This window comes from Piliocolobus tephrosceles, chromosome 7, assembly GCF_002776525.5.
Source record: "Piliocolobus tephrosceles isolate RC106 chromosome 7, ASM277652v3, whole genome shotgun sequence".
Classification (NCBI taxonomy): Eukaryota; Metazoa; Chordata; class Mammalia; order Primates; family Cercopithecidae; genus Piliocolobus; species Piliocolobus tephrosceles.
The window spans coordinates 40,338,104-40,362,949 of NC_045440.1; the positions used below are offsets into that span (position 1 = coordinate 40,338,104).

Here is a 24,846-nt window from a genome sequence, read left to right on the forward strand (position 1 = left end):
GTAAAATGGCATAACACCTCTATATCATGGGATTAATAAAGTTGTTGAACCTAGCTTACTATATTTTTAATAATGATTTAATTCTTCAAGCAAAGAAGAAATTTTAATAACCCACACAGATTTCAAAAATGCTCTGAAACTTCCCAGAACCACACAAAAACCAAAGGAATCCTTCAAAATCAGAAAGCATTAAAATTCGTATGAAAATACAATGTGCTCTTTGATATTTTATGTAAAAATCACTCTATATATTTCAAGAAGGCTGTCACGCTCCACTGGAATGAACTGAATACAAATGCTTCTTTCTACTGATAGAGCCTTTTAAGAAAAGTAATTTCTCCAAGCTCGTAAGATCATAGTTGAAATAAAATTCTACAACAAAAACCTATACTACTAAATTTTTATACTTCCACTTTTGTATCCAGAGGTGGCTCTTTTTCATGGAAGTGTATGTTGTATAGATAATGATGGAACACAGTACTAGGCAAACTACATCCATACTTACCCTACTGCCTGCAATAGTTTTTTTTAAAAAATCAAAACCAATGAGTGGCTGACTCCTTTTGATATAAATCTTGCTCAACATTTCAATTATCTTTGACTTAGATAACGTTCCATGCAAAGTTTGATTATTCAAGATAGTCCCTTCCAGACTATAAGCTCTAAGAGAACAGAAATTATGTCTTTCTGATAGCCCCTATACATAGCATAGTTTCTAGAACATAGCAGGCACTCAATAAACAATGTGTTATTAGTTGGATGGATTCTAATATTGATTCCTTTATCATATGTCTTTTGCTGATGCTGCTGTAAGACTACCAAAGACCCTGTAATAAAATCTTCCTCCAAAATTTTTGAAACACAGGTTCTAGCAGCTTCTAAGCTATATCTATGCTCTAAAAATGACTTTCTGCACTATATTTATGAATCTTTTTATTATTCAAAATGTCCTCTACTCAACATGAACTTTCCCAAGTAGCTTCAAATCACTTTCATTATTAAGTCAGAGAACCTGAAAGTCATCTTTGATCATCTCTTGCTCCCTCAAGCTACACAGTAAACTCATCACTAAGTTCTGCTGATTCCATCTCCAAAATACATCTAAATCCATCCACTTCTCTCCCTTTTCTACCACCACCCCTCTAGTCCTAGCTAACACTTTTCTCATCCTGATCACTGGAAAAGCCTGCAAAGTGGTTTCCCAGCTTCCACTTTTGCTTAATTCTAAACCACTCTTTATGCAGTACCCAAGAAAAACCATTTTTTAATAAAATTGATCTTGCTGTTTGCTAAAAACCATTCAATGTCTTTCCATTGCAATTATGATAAAAACCCCAATCCTAACTTCTGGACTTAGTCTAGCTTCACCTTGTGCAACTCTTCTGTTCACAGTACTTGAGTTACACTGAACTTCAGTTCCTCAAGTTTATCAACTACTTTAACTCCCTTATATGTTTACATAGGCAGTCCCCTTGTCTCTGAAATATTCTTCTCTAGCTCTTTACTCCGCTGACTTTTGAATAATCTTTTGGAACTATGTATAAATTGTTACTTCTTCCCTTCGCATAAACACTCCAACCCCAATCCTCAGCACCGTAGCCCAGCTCGTCAGAATCCCTTACTGCATTCTTATTTCCTGCCTACTATCAGTTTGAAAGTACAGTTTTATTTTTATAAGTTTTTATTATCTGTCTATTTGTGAAACTAAAAGCTTCATGAAGGCAGAGTCTGTGTCTTTTTGTTTGCCCTATAGTGCTGGTACCAAAGAAGGCGCATGATGCTAATGAATAAGCCTCATGGAGAAATAGCAACATCATCAGAATTTCAGGGCACTGCCAACAAGAATAAGCATGAATTAGACTTCCAAGATTTAGCTGTTTATTTCCTTGGTGCCAATACATACACAGACAATCCTGGGTTTAATAAAATGCTAGAAAGAAACATAGGATTAGCCCAATTACCATCAATAAGCATTTACACTGTCTCCCCAAGCCTCAGCAGGGCTTAGCACCTCGTTTAACTCTCTTTGGTCATCCTTCTTGCACCTTTCTATTATTTCAACCCCTGCCCCATTTCTCCCAGAAGAAAATTTCATTCAATATCCTCCATTCATTAAGCAAGTATTTACTGAGGCTTTACTACATTCCAAGTACTCAGTAGACAGCAGTGACCAAAAAGAAAGTCCTCGTTCTCAAGGCACTTACATTCTAGAAATAAAAAATTTAAATTCAAGAGGTGATAGGTACTATGCAGAAAAAGCAGGCATGTCAGGGGACAGAGGGACAAAATGGGCTGTAAGCTATCTTCGTGTGGGAGTCAGGAATGTCTCTCTGGTAAGATGACATATGAGCAAGACAAATGGAATGGGCAGTGAACCTACCAAATCATTGACTCTAGAGGAAGGGCCATCGAGGCAAGGTGCAGCAACTGCAAAGGCCCAAGGCAGGCGTGCTTGGGGTGTTTGAGGAAGAGGCAGCGGCTGTGGCTGGAGTAGCCTGAGAGCAAGAAGAGCAGCCAAAGAGGGAGGCAGGCACAAGATCATATATAGCCTTGGAGATGAGAGAACAGACTTTTTTTTTTTTTTTTTTTTTTTAAATTCTAAAGAAGAACTAAAGACATGAAAGGTTTTCTGGGCAAGGGAGGAGTATAATCCAACTTACGTTTGAAAATAATTACCCTGGCCCCCATGTAAAGAAAATAGGAAGTGGGGTAGGGGCAAAAGCAGAAGCAAGTTTAGTCTGGAGGCAATTATAGCAGCCTAAGCCAGCGATGACGGTGGGTTGGCAGTAGCAAATACAGACATATTCTGAAGGCAGAACCATTAGGATTTGCTGATGGACTGAAAGTGAAATATGACAGAGAAAAAAAAAAATCAAGATGACATCTCTGTGGCCCTAAGCAAGTACAGGATAGAGCTACCATTTACTCTCGTTTACCACTAAAAGCCAGGATCTATGGCTACAACAGTAAGAGACTAGAACATCTTGCTATGGCCAGAAGTAAATAAAAATGATGATGATGTGTTAAAAGGACACAGGAGCTTCTAGAAAGGTGTTCCCCTCTGCCTAAATCTGGAACAATTTAAGCATCAAAATAAACACTAATATACCAATGGATTATAACCCATAAAATAATCTATGAGTTTAAATAAAATGAATAAATAGGAAGAAGAAAAAGCTTCTTCTTACAGTAGAATGCCAATTAATAAATGCCAAAGAAATGATAGAACTAGAAAATAATGTTTGGCCACCAACAAAGTAAATGATTCAGGCAAGAATCATCTCTGGATGCTAAATGTGGTAGACAAAAGTTTGATAAAAAACAGGATTATTTGCAGTATGTGCCCCCACGATATTTAATTATAGCTAGAAAGTAATAATGTTAGAGAAGAAACATGGACACCACCTAAACCAGGTGGTCACTGTTAGCAGCACTTGTGATGAGAACTTGGATATTACATGCCTTCTGATGTGACACACTGAGGAGGACACAGCACACCTGTGGAATTTTCTAAGCATGAAAAATAAAACAAGCTCAAAGTGATGACATTCTATAAAATAAATGACCTATGCACTTCAAAACTGTCAAGGTCATGAAAGATAAAGACTGAGGAACTGTTTCCAATTGGAAGGAGACTAGAGAGACGTGGTAACTCAATTAGACAATAGTGCTTCATTTGTGTTAAATTCCTGATTTGACGACTGGACCATGGTCATGTACGAGAACATTTTTGTTTTTAGGAAATATACATAAATAATTAGGAGTAAAGGGATATTAACATTATGTCTGCAACTTACTCAGGGGAGAAAAAAAAAACAACTCTTTCAGTCAGGAAGAACATAATTACTGCCTTCTTTCAGTTCCCACTGAAGTCCATGCAGATTTCTACTAGAGTACCTATAATAACACATTAGCAGGAAAGGAAACAAGCTTTTGAGGGCAACTTGCTCAAAGCAGAAGTTAGTAAACGACACATCAAGACTTGAACCCAGGTCCACCTGACTCAAAGCTAATATTTTGTTAAATCATAATACAGCAGAATGCTGAGTAAACGTGTACTGAGTATTTGTACTGCTGTTTTATATTTTCAAAAGTACTCACATAATGACTGACATCAACAGTCTATTCACCACCACTGGGTCTCTTACTACGAAGAGTTTTCCCTAGAATCCTCGGCATCAGCCTTAGAATTTTTTTTTTTTTTTTTTTCTGAGATGGAGTCTCACCCTGTTGCCCAGACTGGAGTGGTGTGGCATGATCTCGGCTCACTGCAACCTCCACCTCCCGGGTTCAAACGATTCTTCTGCCTCAGCCTCCCGAGTAGCTGAGACTACAGGCATGTGCCACCATGCCCGGCTAATTTTTGTATTTTTAGCAGACGGGGTTTCACCATGCTGGCCACGCTGGTCTCGAACTCCTGACCTTGTGATCCACCTGCCTTGGCCTCCCAAAGTGCTGGGATTACAGGAGTGAGCCAGCTACTGCACCCAGCCTAGAAATCCTTCTTTTCAAGATAAGAGATAGAGAACTTGGCTTACATGGTACATTTGTTGGTGGCAAAGAAGGAAAAGACAAAAAATAAATGAACATAATCTGGAAGAGCCTTTATGATATGGCCCCTGCACTTTTCCAACGTCACCTCCTGACATTCTCCACACCCTATATTCTTTATCCTGAGCCATTTTAATTCCCACAATTAAGCATGTTTTCTCTTATCTTCAAGTCTATTCCATCTTCACTTCTGTTCCTTCTGATTATATAAGAACCAACTCTCTACATATCCCTTTAAGGGATATGCACAACTCCTACACATCCTTTAAGGCCCCTCAATGAATCCTCCTCTGACCTCCCCAGGCAGAAGTAGAAGTTGGCTTTCCTATTCTCCCAAAACACCAAGTATTCTATAATTGAACTTTTCATGTTAATGACATTATTTATTCAGAAATCTCTTGTATAGTTCAGGGAAAGAATTCAGTCATTCACTGGCATCTCCAGCATCTGGCACATAGACTCTATGCCTATATAATCTTGCCATGTGTCACAAAGAATTGCAATTTTTTTTTTTTTTTTTTTTTTTTTTTTTTAAAGACAGGGTCTCACTGTCACCCAGGCTGGAGTACAGTGGCATGATCTCAGCTCACTGCAACCTCCACTTCCCCAACTCAAGCAATTCTCCTGCCTCAGCCTCCTAAATAGCTGTGACTACAGTTGTGCACCACCATGCCTGGCTAATTTTTCTATTTTTTGTAGAGATGGGGTTTTGCCATGTTGCCCCAGCTGGTCTCGAACTCCCGGACTCAAGCAATCCACCCACCCTGGCAAAGTGCTAGGATTACAGGCATGAAATATTTCTTGAATTAATAAATACGGGTGCTTTATTATCACTCATGAGAAGCCTGTCTTTTGTTTGTTTTTGGTCAAATCCCAAATTCTTCATATAGTAAGACAAAAATAAACCAAGCTTATTTAATACTGATAGTCAAAGCCTAGTCAAAGCCATGTGCTTATCTGCAAAACCAAAGCAGTTATCCTGGGTTTGAAAGGAATGTTATAACCAGCAGAACTACATATACACACAAACCACCACTATTCTGAGATTAGGCAAACTGCTGTTAGTGCTTAACCCATAATGTAATTAATCTGCTGTTTCTCAGCCATGAACAAGTTGCTTGATTGTCCAACCTGAATATCCAACTTTACCTGCAGTGCTTGTTCTTGGATATCACGAAATAATTCCATATCTTTCTCAGTCATGATTTCCTGGCTCCCAAAAAGTCGCTCCTCATTTTCTTGTTTGCCATCCCAGCCATCCTGATTGTCTGCATATAAAAAAAGAGCTCACATGTTAACTACCCTCAGATTAATACATGAACTAGAAAAAATTTCAAGTCTTTATTTAAATTTGAATAACTTAATATATAACAAAGAAGAATATAGCATTAAATTGACTCCTAGAAGAATACTACTTAATAAATAATATTTATGTATTAAATCTGCCTTATAGTGGAAATCCTGAATTGTCTTAAAGCTTCCTAAAAATATTATATAACTAAATTTAAATTTCATTGAAAGATTATATTTTAATACACAGAAAGGCAGACAGAAAAATGGTATAAGGAATATAAATTTCATTTTGAAATAGTATAAATTTGACACTTTTAGTATAGGTTTAATGTTCAAAAAAACCTCTTGAGCTATCTTAACTGATGTCAGAAGTACTAACTCCCATCACATTCTGGGTGCCCTTTTAAAGCACAAACTCCACAAACCTGAGGATAACAGATAATAATCATCTGGGTAAATATGAAAACGTATGATAATTATCTACAAAATGATGGAACTTCCTCAAGTGGGTAAAAAACTAGTGAAAAGAGTATTTGGGAATTATGCAGATCATTATTCTTTGCAGTTGAAGATGACACTGCTGATGGGCTCATTTGCTCTTTTTATGAGTATGGCTGAAAAGACCAATTGATGACAGTTCTTCTCAAGTCAACTGCACATATAGGCCATCTATTATTAACTTAACACAAGAAGAAAAAGGTCAAGGACTCACCGTTGACAACATTCCCAAACTGGAAGAAAAAAGTACAGTCTAAAGGTACTATGTGACTTTAATGCCCCCTAGTGCATGATGCAGGCACCTCTCTTAATACAGCATTTGGTACTTAAACTTCATAAAGAAAATGACAGAGCCTATTAAAGCAAATGCTCACACCACTGCCTAAAATTCAATATTGGTTCTCCATATACTTGATACATTTGCTCTAACAATTTCTATTTCAAAAGCTTTCTAGTAATTTTTCTAATAAACCATCTCCAGTACAAAAGGTTAATTCAAAAATGTCTTTCATTAGGATTTACTTTGAGATTCTTTCCAAGTTTAAATGGATTGCATATTTTCTTAGATAAACATGCTCAGACCAGGAGCTTCTCTGCAGGCTGACAAAGACATGAAGAGTCTTGAATGCTTAAAGAGTAATTAGCTGATCATCACTATGGTGAAAGACCAATCAATAAAGCATACAAAGGGGACTTTAACAATTACAAGGACTTTCTCTCCTGCACTGGACAATCAACTATTTATGAAAGCAGGAATGAGAGCAGTGAATACACTCTCCCTCACCAAGGAGACATTCAGGGAGGAAACCAAGGTCAGGGAATTCTCTTGCAGTAGATGAGACACTACAACTCTGGCCTTTGTGATCCAAAAGAGTTCATTCTCATTCTACTTTCTTCAAGCCCTTTCTACTTCCTTCACAGGGTTAGTTTCTCTAAATTCAAGGCTCAGCAATAAGGCTATTTTAAGCTTTAATTTATTAGACAGTTAATCAAATTCTTATCCTCTGACTTGAATGATCTGCTACATTATTAAGTCCTCTCCACAGATGTTTTCCACTTTGAAAACTAGGGAACTTAGCCTGATACACAAGCAGCCTGGAGCTGTTGTTCTGTCTCTCCCTTTTTAAGTGCAATCCATGACTTACAACTATATTTGTCAAGATCTGCAGTAGAAAAGTCAATGACCTCATCACATCTGCATATATTTTGGTCTTTTCTTTATGCTTAGATAAACAGCATTTTACCCATCTCTATTCTTTCCAGTTTCCTTCCTGGAATAAGCAGGCATCACAACATTCACCATATGATTTCTTTGGTAATTTATGAAATGTAAAGTAATCCTCAAGGTTACACCCCAAGTTTCTGTACGCAGATTCTCTGTGGTTCTATAAAAAAGCAGCTTCCTTTTGCCTAAGAGTTCCTATTGTCCCATTCTGCAACTTTATCTCCATCCTCTAAATTTCTGCCATAGTTACCACCTCAGTATCATCTACATGTTTTTTTCAATGTGTTCTTATATTATATAACCAATTTTTTATAATCAAATATAAATCTATTATAGATAATTAGTGTTATCCCAAATAATACATGTACAGAATACTATTTGTTTCTAAGTTTGTTCTAAACTCTTACCTGTGGGCCAATCTGAAGTGCTTGATTTCCTGTTGCCCCTCTTTCTGATTCGATATTGCTCAGAGTAGTCCACCACTTCCCCACGAGCTTTCCGCCCATCAGGGGAAGGGGTAAAAAATTTGGTAAGGCCATCAATGAGCCCTTTGGTTTTCTTGTTGAACTTCAAGGAGACACTGCTATCTCTGCAGAAGTCCAAGCCATCTATCCGTTCTAAATATCCTTCTTCTGATGATGATGATGCTGATTGGCTGGAAAGAGTGATTTTTCGTTTCCTACCCCTTCCAGGGCCAGTTCGAACTTTGCTGAAGGGACCTTTTGATCTAAATAATAAAACAGGGGAAAGGGTAACTATTTAAAAAGATACTTAGAGGATTCCTATTTAATACATAACATATAATTAGTAAGTAACCTATACCTTTATTAAAATCTATATTTTTAAGAATATTCTGCAAACTATAAATAGTACTCTATGAATGAAAATTAAATATTAGAAACATCTATTTCCAGGAAGCCTACTTATAGTGCAAAGAATTACAGGCCAGGAGTCAGAAGACTTGTTCTAGTTATAACTCTCTCTCTTACTAGCTGTACAACTTGGACAAATCACATTTTTTCTAAACATACGTCTTCATCTGTAAAATGAGAACTGGACTAAGAACAACTAAGATCCTTCCAGGTATAAAGTTCTACTACACTGTGATCTCTGCACCAACTCAAAGTTATACTTTTATCTCTAAAACACAAGGCCAGGTTATTCTTTAAAGGCCAGGAATCAAAAGATCATTTTATAGGAAAATCAAAGCTTGATTTAAGATTTTGAATACAGACTACAATACTGGTTCTGCACATTTCAGGTTGCTAATGCCCATTCATTTCAGTTATATCACCTTCAAGATAGTCATACGTATAAAAAAGGTAAGTAAAACTTTTGAGAATAAAGGGAGGTTGACAAGCCTGAAGATATTTACGTATTTATCAAAGGTGAGTTACTACAGATATTTTTAAAAAGACAAAACTAGCTACTGAATCTTGCCCCACCTCCTCCAGACATAGCCCAGCTTTCTAGTCCACAATTTCTGATTTCTGCTAATAGATGAAAACATTCAAATTATTTTACATTCCAAGAACACAAAAATGGGACTTAGCCATCACCTCAACACGAAGAACCTATCCAGTGGTTTGTACACCTAATAGATATTAACAACTGAGACAAGATCAGGAGAGGGACATGTGAAATGTCACAGTAACAACTTTTTCTTTCCTGTTTTTATGTAAGAGAAGCAACATAAGGCAATGGTTAAGAGTCAGACTTTGGTGCCAGACTACTTGGATTTTCATCCCAGTTCAACATGTACTATGCCTTAGTTTCTTCCTTTGAAAAACGAAAGTAACAACAGCAGCTATATTTCACTGGGTTGCTGGGAGAATTAAACAATTCAATGCATGTAAAGCACTAAGAACAGTATCTGGCACTTATTAAGGGCTCAGTAAGTGTTAGCCATTATTATTATACAAAAGTGCCAGATATGACAATGGAAAATATTTTTTATAGAGAAAACAAGTGAATCCTACGCTATAGAGAAGACCCTATCCTTTTCTCCCCTCACCTTGCCACAAGTACAACTTACACCGTGTTTTGTTTCTTTAACCTGTTTTTTGGACGTCCTATTGGATTAGCATAGCGCCGTTTTATCTGTGCTGCCTTCTTTTGTAGAAGTTTTCGTCCTTTTTTCCTAGGTCGACATATTTGACATATCCACATGCCTATAAAAAAATAAAATTCCACATACAAGTGTGACAGACATAAATATACTAAAAGGTTTCAGATAGTCTTAAGTCAGAATCTTAACTTTTTCAGGTAAAAGATTGTCATTAGAAAATCTGATGAATACCGCCCCCCCACCCAAAATAAACATTAAAACATATACACACACAATTCTACAAATAATTGGAAGAGACTCACATACACCTTCAAGTCTGCACTTGAAGTTCACTGACTGCACCTGAAGTCCACTGAGGCCAAGGCGGGCGGGTCACCTGAGGTCAGGAGTTTAAGACCAGCCTGGCCAACATGGTGAAACCCTGTCTCTACCAAAAATACAAAAATTAGCCGGGCATGGTGGTATGTGCCTGTAGTCCCAGCTACTTGAGAGGCTGAGGCAGGAGAATTGCTTGAACCTGGGAGGCAGAGGTCGCAGTGAGCCAAGATCGTACCACTGCATTCTAGCCTGGGCGACAGAGTGAGACCCCATCTCAAAAAAATAAAAAAAGTTTCCGCCTAAAGCTGCTATATAATCTCTTTTGTAGAAGTTAACCACACAGGAATGGAGTCCTAAGGAAATCTTTCTTGGCTGGGCGCAGTGGTTCATGCCTGTAATCCCACCACTTTGAGGGGCTGAGGTGGGCCGATTACCTGAGGTCAGGAGTTTGAGACAAGCCTGGCCAACATGGTGAAACCCCATCTCTACAAAAAAAAAATTAGCTGCAGGCCAGATGCGGTGGCTCACGCCTGTAATCCCAACACTTTGGGAGGCCAAGGTGGGCGGATCATGAGGTCAGGAGATCGAGACCATCCTAACATGGTGGAACACTGTCTCTACTAAAAACACAAAAAAATTAGCCAGGTGTGGTGGCACGGGCCTGTAGTTCCAGCTACTCGGGAGGCTGAGGCAGGAGAATCGCCTGAACCCATGATGCAGAGGTGCAGTGAGCCAAGATTGCATCACGGCACTCCAGCCTGGGCGACAAAGCCAGACTCCATCTTAAAAAAAAAAAAAAAAAGAAATTAGCTGGGCATGGTGATGTGCCTCTAGTCCCAGCTACTCAGGAGGCTGAGGCAGGGAATCACTTGAACCCAGGAGGCAGAGGGTACAGTGAGCTGAGATTGTGCCGCTGCACTCCAGTCTGGGCAACAGAGGGAGACTCTATCTCCAAAAAAACAAAACAAAACAAAACTTCCTTATCTTGAAGGAATCTTAGAAGGCCCCTTGCTCAGATTTCATGTAAGTGGAAAAAGTGAGTATTTATTTTTTAATACTTATAAATTTAAGATTTTTCAAAAGGTAACAATCAGTAAGTGAATTCAGGCTGGGCGCAGTGGTTCACGCCTATAATCCTAGCACTTTGGGAGGCCAAGGCGGATGGATCACTTGAGGCCAGGAGTTCAAGAACAGCCTGGCCAACATGGCAAAACCCTGTCTCTACTAAAAATGCAAAAATTAGCCGGGTGTGGTGGCACGCCTGTAATCCCAGCTACATGGGAGGCAGAGGCAGAGAAACGCTTTGAACCTGGTAGGTGGAGGCGGCAGTGAGCCAAGATTCTGGGTGACAGAGTGACACTCCATGGATGAGGGGGTGCAATAAGTGAATTCAAGTAAAAACCTAAGGTGTTAACATGGCTACAAAGTACGGTTAAGTCCTTTTCTATACACAGGGAAACTTTTTCCAAACAAATATTATGAAATATCCTACAGGCATTTTACTTAAGAAGCCTATAAATTATAAAATGGGAGTTAAAATGGAATTTGTGATAGACAAAAAGGGGTGACTGGCTGAAGTTTTTTTAAAAGAAATTATAAGCATATGAATATGGAAGTCCAACCATGAGGCAGCTGTGCCCAAACTAAATACCTCTTAATGAACAGGAATCAAAAGAGAGTAACATTAAGCTGCGCCCTTACAATTTGGACATTTATTTGTTCAGAATGTATTTCATCCATATATATATATATATATAAACTTATTTAATTTTATATATACATAAACTTTTTATTTCATAAAGTATTTCATTAAAAGGTTTTTAAGTTCTGAATAAACCGTATCTCTACAGTTCTAGGGCCCTCAAAAGTGCTAAGCAGTGATATAACCAACACGACCTAATACTACTTTATTTCCTCCTCTCAATAGAGATATTTCAAGATATATTTAAGGCAAGTATTTTATCTTCTAGCTAGAGACTAGCAAATATGTATAAATGAACCACTTCACCCTTCATGGATACCTAGATATTGAAAGTAACAATAAATCCATATCATATAAGAATGTTAAGATGCCTAATCAGAAAGACTATCCCCACCTTTTAAGGTGACAGTTCTCTTCCTACTTATACAACCTCAAAAGGAAAGATCCAATTATTCTTTCAATTAACAAAGTAGATAAAATGTGCTTTCACTAACATACTCCTTTATATTCTCAGTTTGATTTCAGAAAGTATTTCTCACCTTTTGGCATACGGGTGAGTGGTGGATCACAACACTCCATGTGAAAACCTCGGTCACACGAATCACAAAAGAGCATGTTATCCTATCAGAAAAAAGAAAGGACAGTTTCGCTTAACCTTATGAAGCAGAAACATGTTAGGATCATGACTACATAAAACCTAGAAAGCTTCAGGGATCTTAAAAAAAAGAGATGAGCCAGGCACAGTGGCTCATGCCTATAATCCCAGCACTTTGGGAGGTCGAGGCGGGTGGACCACGAGGTCAGGAGTTCAAGACTAGCCTGACCAACATGGTGAAACCCCGTCCCTACAAAAAATACAAAAATTAGCCGGAAGTGGTGGCATGTGCCCGTAATCCCAGCTACTCAGGAGGCTGAGGCAGGAGAACTGTTTGAACCAGAGAGGCAGAGGCTGCAGTGAGCCGAGATCGTGCCACTGCACTCCAGCCTGGGTGACAAAGTGAGACTCCATCTAAAAAAAGAAAAAAGGAAAAAAAAAAAAAAAAAGAGCAACCATAACATTAAAAGTTTCGTTAATTTGCATTAACTATGTAAACAGAGTTAGCAAAAAGTTATGTTCCAGCCAATCTTTGACAAAGAGCTAAAGTTCCACTAATTTCAAATATCCAATAACCAGAAATAAGCTAACCCTTGTCTGCTTTAATAATGAGAAAAAGGGTGATTTGTAATTAATGTATCAACTGACCATCCTAAATGAATGCCTCTGTACTGCTCAAAGAAATTTGGGGAGTATTTCTTTAATGTGGCTTAGTCTCTCTGCAAATATATAATTAAGTGCTTTACAAATTACCTAGACATAATCCAAGTGTAAATTAGCAAGTATTCTAAACTAATGACATGTAGTTTAAAGAGGCTACTGGCTATTCTAAATGCTACTGGACCAAGTGTCTGAAAAATAACCAGTCATACTTAGATGAAAATGCTGGTCGTACAACCTACTACTAAATGAAACACCCAAAAATACTCACCGCATTTTTGCCTTGATCTCGACAGGAGCTGCACGTTTTACACTCAATGCACTGCCACCGTAAGGCCTTCACTCGAACCGTTAGTTCAGGGGAAAACTTTAAACAGGATGGATGGCCTAATACGAGGGAGAATGTTCATGAATGAAAACAATCAAGAAGCATTTTGCTATTGTACTAAAGAAATGATGTAGAAAAAGGCAATCATCTTAAATACAAAATACATATCAAATAAAGCAAGATGTTCCAGGAAGCCTGCCACACATTTCTCATCAGGACTTGGCACCACAATTCAGTTTTATTAATGTTAAAGATGAAGCTAGGACCCTCCCCACAATTTGATTATTTAAAAAACTTGACAAACTCCAAACTTTTATTAAGCCTACATCAAAGCATTATGTTTGTACATATCCGGGGTATATGTGTGTATGAATCTGACCATCCTAAATGAATGCCTCTGTACTGCTCAAAGAAATTTGGGGAGTATTTCTTTAATGTGGCTTAGTCTCTCTGCAAATATATAATTAAGTGCTTTATAAACTACCTAGACATAATCCAAGTCTAAATTAGCAAGTATTCTAAACTAATGACATGTAGTTTAAAGAGGCTACTGGCTACTGGCTATTCTAAATGCTACTGGACCAAGTGTCTGAAAAATGAGATATATATATATGAGAATGAATACACGTATGTTCAGATGAGAAAAGTTCATATATGATTACTGAAATAACATACAAAAAGCTGTTTACATTGATAACATCCTAGAAAATTGAGCTATATATATATATCAAGAAGGATTTTATGTCTCAGTTTATACCCTTTTGTGCCGTCTTTTTTTTTTCTGAGATGGAGTCTCACTCTGTCACCCAAGCTGGAATGCAGTGGCGCGATCTCGGCTCACTGTAAGCTCTGCCTCCCGGGTTCACGCCATTCTCCTGCCTCAGCCTCCCAAGTAGCTGGGACTACAGGCGCCCGCCACCACACCTGGCTAATTTTTTTGTATTTTTAATAGAGACGGGGTTTCACCGTGTTAGCCAGGATGCTCTTGATCTCCTGACCTCGTGATCCGCCCGCCTCAGCCTCCCAAAGTGCTGGGATTACAGGCGTGAGCCACAGCGCCCGGCCTGTGCTGTCATTTTTTAAATGATAACGTGTTACTTTGTAATTTAAAAAATACAGTTAGTCCCCTTATCTGTAGTTTTGCTTTCTGAGGTTTTAGTTACCCACAGTCAACTGCAGTATGAAAAATTAAATAAGCAACTCCTAAGTTTTAAGCTGGGCACTGTTCTGAGTAGCATAATGAGATCTGCTGTCCCAGCTGGGCTGCGATCACCCACACTGCATACACTACCCACTTGTTAGTCACTTAGTGGTCGTCTGGGTTATCAGACTGTCGCTGGTGTCACCATGCTGGTGTTATTATCATGCTTGTGTTGGAGTAACCCTTATTTTACTTCATAACGGTCCCAAAGCACAAAACTAGTAATGCTGGCATGTTGTTATAATTGTTCTAGTTTGTTATCTATTATTCTTAACTTCTTACTGTGCCTAATTTATAAATTAAACTTTATCGCATGTATGTATGCACATGCACAGGGAAAAACAATGCACCATATACACAGAGTTCGGTTTTATCCAAGGTTTCAGGCATCCACTGCGGGTCTTGAAACCTCCAAGAATAAGGGGGATTCCTGCATATAATAAAAATCCTATCACTTAAAGTGAGTTATCGGCTCACAATTTAAGGCATGCAAGCTAAAACTAAAACCAAAAGCAGTATTTCTACTGTGCTCAGAATGAATAGCAAGAGAAAAAAAATGCTTCCTCTTTCAAGAGTTAGTTATCAGTCTGATTCTCAAAAATTAAAGGTAGTCAATTTCCCCTCAACTCTGAAAAGACTGTCGCTCTCCTCTAAAAGTTGGTTGTGCTTATTTTTCTTTGGTGAGAGAAAGGGCTTGTTAAATCATCTTCTCTTCTCTTTTCTATTCCTAAAGGATTTTCTCTTTTATGAGATAGCAAGTTTATTATCAAAATATCACTAACACTGAAGGAAAATCCAAAAGGTGTGAAAATTTCACCCATAGTCCTATCATCCTAGAATAATGGCCATTTTTATGTTAGACTTTCCTGTTTAAACTAGCTGAAAGCTCTGCATGACTGTAATTTTAGCATATTTACAGTTTTTGTTTTATTTTGTTTTAAATTTTTATTTAAGTAAACTTTATATTCCTTAAACTGATCATATTCCACTGACTGATACACTATAACCTGCATAACCATTTCCCTATTGTTAAATACTACTGAGACTACGGAACACTAAAATAAATTATTTCATGTTCACAGATCCTTTACTTCTTTTAATCCCTTAGAATGAATTCCTGAAAGTGGAATTGATGAGTCAAATGAATTAAACATTTTTATTGCTTGATATGCACTGCCAAAACATTTTCCAAAAACTATGATATACAGTGCCACCAGCAAAAGAACAAGTGTTTTAGCACAATTACATGAGCTCTAGGTCTGTTATCTTTCGATTGTGATTATTATAAATGCTATACAATGATACTTCACTGCTACTGTGGTATGTGTTCCTCCTATTACTTGAGTAAAACACTTTTCATAGGCTCAACTACTAGTTTTCTTTCCTATAAATTGCCAGTTCACAGGCTCTGCTCTTTGGACTTTATGCTTAGAAATGTAAACATGTTCTTTATACTTACATAGATTTTGGCCCTTTGCCATATTTAAAGCAGTTATTTTCCCCCAAATTATTCTTGCTCTTTCTATTTTAGGTATGTTACTTGTTAATTTACAAAGTATCAGTGTTCATATATCCAGCTATGCCCATGCTGTTCTTCTTTGGCTACTGTGACAGCCAGTTTTCAAGCTGCTCCCTAGGCATTCTTGCCTCCTGCTAGTCATACTCTCACAGTTCCCTCCCATAATGAACTGGGTTGATCTGCATAACCAAGAAGATATTGCTGAAATAATACAGAGTGACTCTAAGGCCAGGTTATAAAACACACTGCAGATTCCACCTCACTCTCTCTCAGATGCCGATCAGGGGAGGCCAGCTGCCACATTGCAGACATGCATGCAGCCCTGTGAAGATGTCCACATGGCATGGAACTGAAGCTTCTTGTTGACAGACCCGTGGCAGCAGCAACTTGCCAGCCACGTAAATGAGCCATCATGGAAGCCTTCAGATGACTGCAGCACCAGTTAAAATCTTGGCAGCAATCTCATGAAAGATACCAAGTCAAAAACTATCCAGATAAAGCAACTCCCGAATTCCTGACCCACAGAAACAGTATGAAGTAAAAAATGTTTTGTTGCTTTAAGCTGTTAAGATTTAGAGTAATTTATTTCTGCAGCAACAGATAACTAGTAGTTAACTGTTCTACAGTTTTTTAAAAAGTTACCGCTATGGGGGCCGGGCGCAGTAGTTCATGCCTGTAATCCTAACACTTTGGGAGGTCAAGGTGGGAAGATTACGAGGTCAGGAGATCGAGACCATCCTGGCTAACACAGTGAAACCCCGTTTCTACTAAAAACACAAAAAATTAGCTGGGCGTGGTGGCGGGCACCTGTAATCCCAGCTACTCCGGAGGGTGAGGCAGGAGAATGGCGTGAACCGGGGAGGCAGAACTTGCAGTGAGCCGAGATTGCACCACTGCACTCCAGCCTGGGTGAGACTCTGTTTCAAAAAAGGCACGTTACCACTACAGTAATAGTTTTCAAATTACACTCATCCTTAGCTTAGAGAGACAGAGACCACCTCAAATATAATGCTACTTAGAAGGTAGGGCTGCAAACACAACACTCCCTTCTCCTCCATTTCAATCCCACCCCACCTAGAACAACTCATTCTGTTTTATATATTTGGGTTTTAATTGGGGGATTTGAAAATCACTGCACTGTATGGCATGCCATTATATTTTTATCTAATCTTTTATGATTTATGGTTTATATTTAACTATGAAATCCATCCAGGGTTCATTTTGGTTTGTGATAGCATGCTGAATATGATTACCTAGCACTCAAGATCTAGTCTCACCTTCTACTATGCATAAAAACTGAAAAACTAAAACATCGTACTTCTTAGACTCCTTTGAAGCTAGGCTCTAAGTTCTGACAAGTGGATGTGTTCTCCAGGGATATTTGAAAGGCCAAAACAAAGCAAAGATCATCCTCCTCCTAGTACTATTTTCTAATGAGAAGCAAAGTCATGGAAACAACTGTATCCACGCTTCTCCCTCGTGGATATCCAGAGCTACTGTAATGATGGCCAAACTTAGCACTTCAGCACCAACTACAGAGTGCAACTGTTGTGCAGTGGACTCCCTCCTGCTTCCACCTCTTCCACATAGAGGCAGACACAGTGACTCCTCAGATGGGTCAGTTCTGCAGTGCACCCAGAGTCAGTCCTTAAAGTCTAACCTCCAGCTTGCCTCTTCAGCCCTGACAACGATTTCACTAACACCTAATTCCAATATTTACCTTCCTTCCTCTTGAAGTATCTAGTGTGGTTTCTGTTTTCTGAGCTAAATCATGGTTGTTATCACTGTAAAACACTGAAAATTAAGCCAATGGTCAAAGATAATGCTGGTTTGATAAAGCCTTCCTGTAAGGTCTTGTGAGTTTGCTTTGTTTTGTTTTTTTTGAGACAGAGTCTCGCTCTGTCGCCAGGCTGGAGTACAGTGATGCCATCTCAGTTCACTGCAACCTCTGACTACTGGGTTCAAGCAGTTCTCCTGCCTCAGCCTCCCGAGCAGCTGGGACTACAGGTGCACACCACCACACCTGGCTAATTTTTGTACTTTTAGTAGTGATGGTGTTTCACCATGTTGGCCAGGATGGTCTCGATCTCTTGACCTCGTGATCTGCCCGCCTCAGCATCCCAAAGTGCTGGGATTACAGGCGTGAGCCACCATGCCCAACCAATCTTGTGAGTTCTTGAAATATAGAGCAAGAATATCTCTGGAACTGGCAAATTAGAAGATTCTGCAAAATCTTTCTTAGGGCCTAGAATTTCACATTGCTCGCTAGACTGTAGTATCAACACTATTTCCCAATGTGACATATGTAAGTTTCCATCAAGAAAAACAAATCTGTTATCATCCTGGTTCAATTCATCAAGCCTGAGGCATAAATCAAGAAAGACTAAGTAGTGATTATTAAAGAAACCAGCAATAACTTCAAACTGATTGCTGTGATTTAAGCAGATGTTAAATACTGAAATGTAAAGACCAACAGGAAAAAAATAACCCCACAGAAAGTGTTTTATATAAAAAAAAAAACTAAGACCTGATTTAAACTAACTGAATTACACATTTCAGCTACATATTCAAATCCCTCCCTAGTGCAGAAGCTCATCTCAATTACCTACAACCATAATCAAATTAAAATACAGTCATGCACCACACAATAACATTTCAATCAAATACAGCCCACATATGGCCAGGCGTGGTGGCTCACATCTGTAATCCCAGCACTTCGGGAGGCCAAGGCAGGCAGATCACCTGAGGTGAGGAGTTTGAGACCAACCTAGCCGGGCGTGGTGGCAGGCGCCTGTAATCCCACCTACTTGGGAGGTTGGGGCAGGAAAATTGCTTGAACTCAGGAGGCAGAGGTTGCAGTGAACAAGATCGCGCCACCACACTCCAGCCTGGGTGACAGAGGAAGACTCTGTCTCAAAAACAAATAAACAAACAACACCAGACCACATATGACTGTAGTCCCATAAGGTCATACTACTGTAATTTTACAGTACCTTTTCTATATTTAGATATGTTTAGATACACATATATTCGCCAGTGTTACAACTGCCTACAATAGTCAGTGCTGTACAGCTTTGAGCCTTTGAGCAACGGACTACACCATATAACCCAGATGTGTAGTAGGCCATCCCTCTTGGTTTGTGTCAGAACACTCGATGACGTTCACATGATGATTAAAATACCTAAGGACATGTTTCTCAGAACGTATCCTCCATAATTAAAAGATGTATGACTGTATTAATTTCATAAGGATTAAGGACACAAACTCAAGTCAACATACTTTCTGCTTGCCTTCATAACACATTTTAGAAGAAAAAAAGAAGGAAATCACATACCACTGTTGCCACAGTCGGCACAGGAGATGAGTTCCTCTGGCTTCTTTTCTCGGTTTTGTTCTTTTGTACCAAGACAGAAACTACAGATGGGGATTGGTTCAGCAACCGGCTGTGAAGAAAAACACAATTCATTCCAGTACTAATACTTTTATTTAGTATTACTATAAAGACATCAAAATTATAGTTTTAAACTCCTACCAGAGTATAAGTTTAGGACAGTTGTTATTACTCTCCTAAATTCCAACTAAGTAGGTGAGTTTTTACAAAGCCTGCTCTGGCTGGGCCTTTACAACTGGTCCTTGTGATGACCATTCAGAAACTTTTTACTCCAAAAAACCCTATCCCAGTCAGGTTCATCACTTAGAACCTAAAGGATACAGTGTGGATTTTAAAAAGCAAACCCTTAAGACTGAAAAATTCAACTGGAATAAGTTCAAGAAGACACAGTGTAAGCCTCGAAAAAGCATGTGATCTAGTAGAAGAGCAGTAAGACATATACAAGTAAACACAGACACAGTGACTCCTCGGCAGAAGACATTAAGTGCTATAAGAGAGAAACAGTAAGTGTTTTCTAGCAGTACAAAAGAGAAATTCCAACAGTGATGTGGAGGAAGGGAAAGGATGAAAGGGGAAAACAACATGTATTAAGCACCAGTACTATGTTACGGGATCTTTAGACACTTGTCCAAGGACAATTGCTAACAAGTGTTAAGAGTGGTTTGTTTAATCTATGTTCCTCCTAAGAGTGATGGACAGAAGGCAATAGAGGTAGTATAAACAGAACAGACTTAGGTGTGCAGTCTGGTAATGCCAATGCTTAAAGCATATAGTTTCTGCCATAAGGGAGAGAAAAAAAATAAAAGAAGCTAGATAAGTTCGTGAAGACTGCCACCGAAGGTAAAGAAGTTGGATTCTCAAACTCATTAAAATGTATACATTAAATATTTGCATTTTTTATATATCGATTATACCCAAATACAGCTTTAAAACAAAAAAAAAATTTTTTTTTTAAATTGGATTTGATCCTATAGGCAAGTTTACAGAACCAAGAGATAATCACTTGGAGAAAAATAAGTGTTGTAGCAATATCAAAGACGAATAGGGAAAACTCCAAAGATAGGTAAAACATTTAAACAGTGGTTACAATGATCTGGTGAAGACAAGATGAGAACTTGAACCAAAGCTAAGGAAATGAAATAGAGAAACAGCAATGGGCTTAAAACCAGTTGTGAGAGTAGCAGAAAAAGAAAGTGAGTTAAATATGACTAAGCGGATTGAAAAGATGGTGACGCTATCAACTGTGCACAGCAAGTTATTTTAAAGCAGAAAGTTTGGAGGAAAGCAATTTGGAGGAAACTGATGAGTTCCATTTTAAATGTGTTTAGCTGGAGGTACCCTCAGTCACCTCTCAACTGTTTATGCTAGGCACTGTGCAGGATGGCAATGGAAAGCCCTCAAGATGCATGCATGCATTCATTTGTTCGTTCGTTCATTCATTCATTTGCTTGCTTCCCCAAGGACAAAGTATCGAGATGCTTTTAGTCTACTGGGGAGAACAGAGAAAGTACAATAAAATGTTTGTAGGTACTATGATAGAACTATAGTAATGGAAAACAGAGGAGGAAAGTGGGGAAGGAGGTACTTTCACAGAAGTACCCTTTGACTTCAGTTTTTCCAGAAGTATTTAACAGGCAGCCCCACCAGGTTCAAAAAGGTGTACAAAAAGGTAGAAAATACAGAATCGAGTTTGGGAGTGGAATGTGAGCTTAGTTTGGGGCTTACTGAGCTTTAAAATGCTTATATAGCCGGGCGCAGTGGCTCACACCTGTAATCCCAGCACTTTGGGAGGCCAAGGCGAGCAGACCACCTGAAGTCAGGAGTTCAAGACCAGTTGGCCAACATGGTGAAACTACCTCTACTAAAAATACAAAAATTAGTCGGGTATGGTGATGTGCGCCTGTAATCCCAACTACTTGGGAGGCTGAGGCAGAAGAATTGCTTAAACCTGGGAGGTGGAGGTTGTAGTGAGCTGAGATCGGACCACTGCACTCCAGTCTGGGTGACAAGAGCAAAACTCCATTTTGGAAAAATATAAACTAAACTAAAATATAAAATAAAATAAAATAAAACAAAACAAAACAAAAAATAAAATACGTTAACATTCATGTAGCAATACCCGCTTACAATATAATACAGGGAGATCTGAATTTTAAGACAGAGACTGGTCTGAATTTAAAAATCCAGAAGTCATATACATATACATACAAAATGGCATAGAGTCATCAGAATTGATAAGTTTTCTCATGGAGAAAGGTATGAAGAAGAGAGCTAAGGTGAGAACACCAATAATTAAGTGGCTGGCAGAGAATAAGCCAGAAAAGCAAACAGATTGAGAGAGTTGGGTGGAACACCAGTATCAAAACATCCAACACAAACAAGCTAACAGTAGTGCTCAGCCAAGAGACTGAGAGATGAACGGCTAATTGTCTTAGTAACTATGGCTTAATCATAATTAAGACTACCACATCCTTTCCTCAAAAAGGAGTATGAAAAAAGAACTGGGGAAGTAGGTCAAGAAAGACTTTATTCAGCAGTAAAAATTTGGTGGGGTGGGGGGGACTCTAAAGAAGGCCTAAGAAGTCATGAGATTTAAGCTTTATTCTGTAGCCTCTAAGGTACAACTGGGAGATTTTAGGCAGAGGAACAGCACGGCCAAGATTTAAATTTTAGAAAAGTCATTCTATAAGCAGTCAAAAATTGATTGCAAGGGATGTGATCTATAATCCAGGCCATGAGCAAAGAAGGACTGTATTAAGGTGCTGAGCAAAGAATTGCAGAAAAGAAGATAAAAGATATTAAAAGATAAAATTGTCAGGACTTGATGGCTAATTGCTTTGGGGAGGGAAGCATAGTAAGGAAGACAAGAGACTGGGAAGATAGCACTAAGAAAATGAAAAGGCAAGCCACAGAATGTAAGACATGAAAAACAAATTTAACCAACAAATGGCCCATATCCAGTATAGATAAAGAACTTTTACACTGCAGTAAGGAAGAGGCGGACAGTTCAACACAGATGGCAAAAACTTCCACAGGTACTTTCCCACAGAAAATACATGAATAACACATGAAAGGCCAACAAACATAAGGAAAGATATTCAACCTCATTAGTCATCAAGAAAATAGACTCTCGAGAATGGCTAACATTATGAAGACTGGTAATACTGAGGGTTGATTAAAAAGTGGAACCACAGCCAGGTGCGGTGGCTCACATCTGTAATCCCAGTGCTTTGGCAGGCCAAGGTGGGCAGATAACAAGGTCAAGAGTTCAAGACCAGCCTGGCCAACGTGGTGAAACCCCGTCTCTACTGAAAACACACAAAAAATTAGCTGGGCGTGGTGGTAGGCATCTGTAATCCCAGCTAGTCGGGATGCTGAGGCAGAAGAATCATTTGAACTCGGGAGGCAGAGGTTGCAGTGAGTCAAAATTGTGCCACTGCACTCCAGACTGGGCGCCAGGATGAGATTCTGTCTCAAAAAAAAAAGTGGAACAGCAACATACACTGCTGACAGGAATATAAATATAAATTAACAAGACTAATTTGAAAATGTTGACATTATCTACTAAAATTGAACATGTGCATACTACATGATCCAGCACTTCCACTCTTAGCTGTACACACAACTGAAGTACATATTCATAAAACATACACCAAAATGTTCAGAGCAGCATTATTCATAATATTTTATTCAAACAAAAATTACCCAAATAATTAAGTGGCTAAACAGATAAATTGTGCTGTGTTCATACAGTAGAATGTTAAACAGTAATAAAAATAAACAAATGCTGCCAACAACATGAATATCATAAACCACACTGAAAGAACAGATAAAAGAATACATCTTGTACAATTTTTTAATGTAACGTTCAAATATAGTTCTACATTGTTATGTCAGGAAAGTGGTTACCTTTGAAAAGGAAGGAAGCAGTAGTGAATTGTAAACAGATTTCTGAGGTGCTGGTAATGTTCTCTTTCAAGACCTGGATGGTGGTTTCATAGATGTTAATTATGTGTAATTAAGGTGTACACTTAAAATCTGTGCATTTTCTGTATATATATTTTAATTAGAGAGTTAAATTTAAATTAATAAAAAAATATTGTCTAGGACCATGGTACCTTGGAATATTCTTCAAGAAATACCAATAGTGATTTGGATATTAAAGTTTGGAACTTAGAAAACAGGCTAAAGATAGACTGAAAAGATATCAACATGCAGGTGATAACTGACAGTACTCAGTAAGAACGTGGAGTGGGTAGAAAAGGGTAGAAAGTAAGGAGAGGGGAGTATAGAAATGGGATAAAGTCTGAGAGAAGCATACCAACATTCACGAACACCTGAGGAAAAAAAAAGGAGACCACAAAGGACCAATCTAAGAGAAAACAGAAGCAAAAGAAGCAATGACACAAGAACTTCAACAAGTAGAGAGTAATCAATAATCAATTTTGGAAAGATAAAGTATCTACTGGAACCTGGACAACAAGCAAAACCCCATCTCTTCAAAAAATACAATTAGCCAGGTACGGTGGTAAGCACCTGTAGTCCCAGCTACTAGAGAGGGTGAGGTAGGAGGATCGCTTGAGCCCAGAAAGTCAAGGCTGCGGTGAGCCATGATCATGCCACTGCACTCCAGCCTGGCAACACAGCGAGACTCTTGTCAAAAAAAAAAAAAAGATATCTACTAGATTCTGCAACCGAGAAATAGTTGAAGGCATCATTGTGAGAGAGCCCTTTTCAGTGACAGAATAAGAACTAAAGTCACAGGACAAAAAAACTGCCATGAAGGGACAGATAAAAGGTAGCTAAAAAGAAACTGCAATAGGTTTTAATGTATTCCAGGTGTTCAAGATGGGAAAGCCTAAACCTATTTAAATGTAGAACAGAAGACAAATGTAGTAAGAGATTGGACCTATTAGATTACTGTTCTGATTTTAAAAAGAAGATGAATTGTAAAGCATAGGTAAAGATACTGGCTTTAATAGAGATACATTGTTTGTAGGAGGGATGGGGGGATGGCCATTTCTGACAGCCTCCATTATTTCTGGAAAATAGGAAATAAAATCACCTGGTAAATGTGGGGCAGGGATTGGCTAGAAAGAACATGAAAAAGTAATAATTGACCAAGAAAACTGAGAGGAAAGATTGAGTGGGTTCAAAAACACAGATAACAAAAACTCCCCCTATCAAAACAGAAAGCAGACACACATCCTTCAGTCAAGATAGAATCAGAGAAGTATGCATTAAGAAAGAGAATAAACTGAAAATACATGAGAAAAAAGTTGAGGAAGCCCCTGCAAAATGGCCTCCATTATTTCCACTAAAACAAAAGGCAACATTGCTTGCTATAAGAAAAGTTGATGGTTTGGGCCTTTACAGGGAGCTGAAAAGGTCTCAAAAACTCTGTGTGGAAGGGGGAAGCAACTGGTGACAGAAAATAAAACTGTCCATCAGCTCTAAACATGAAGCTACGATTTGAAAGAATTCATTTATACTGGA

The 24,846-nt window shown here is 38.5% G+C and overlaps 1 protein-coding gene across 5 annotated transcripts in view; it reads right to left on the bottom strand.

Moving 5' to 3' along the window:
• The window catches only part of KAT6A (lysine acetyltransferase 6A), a 121,575-nt gene that overhangs the window by 35,466 nt on the left and 61,263 nt on the right, over positions 1 to 24,846 (bottom strand). For 4 of the 5 annotated variants that reach the window (XM_023214471.1, XM_023214474.3, XM_023214473.2 and 1 more), the window contains exons 3-8: positions 19,294 to 19,402; positions 13,182 to 13,297; positions 12,195 to 12,276; positions 9,603 to 9,738; positions 7,975 to 8,294; positions 5,701 to 5,819 (exon numbers count right to left, since the gene is read on the bottom strand). In XM_023214471.1, the coding sequence (XP_023070239.1) occupies positions 5,701 to 5,819; positions 7,975 to 8,294; positions 9,603 to 9,738; positions 12,195 to 12,276; positions 13,182 to 13,297; positions 19,294 to 19,402 (882 nt within the window). The remainder of the gene's footprint in view (positions 1 to 5,700; positions 5,820 to 7,974; positions 8,295 to 9,602; positions 9,739 to 12,194; positions 12,277 to 13,181; positions 13,298 to 19,293; positions 19,403 to 24,846) is intronic. The other variant, XM_023214475.1, reaches the window with a different exon arrangement.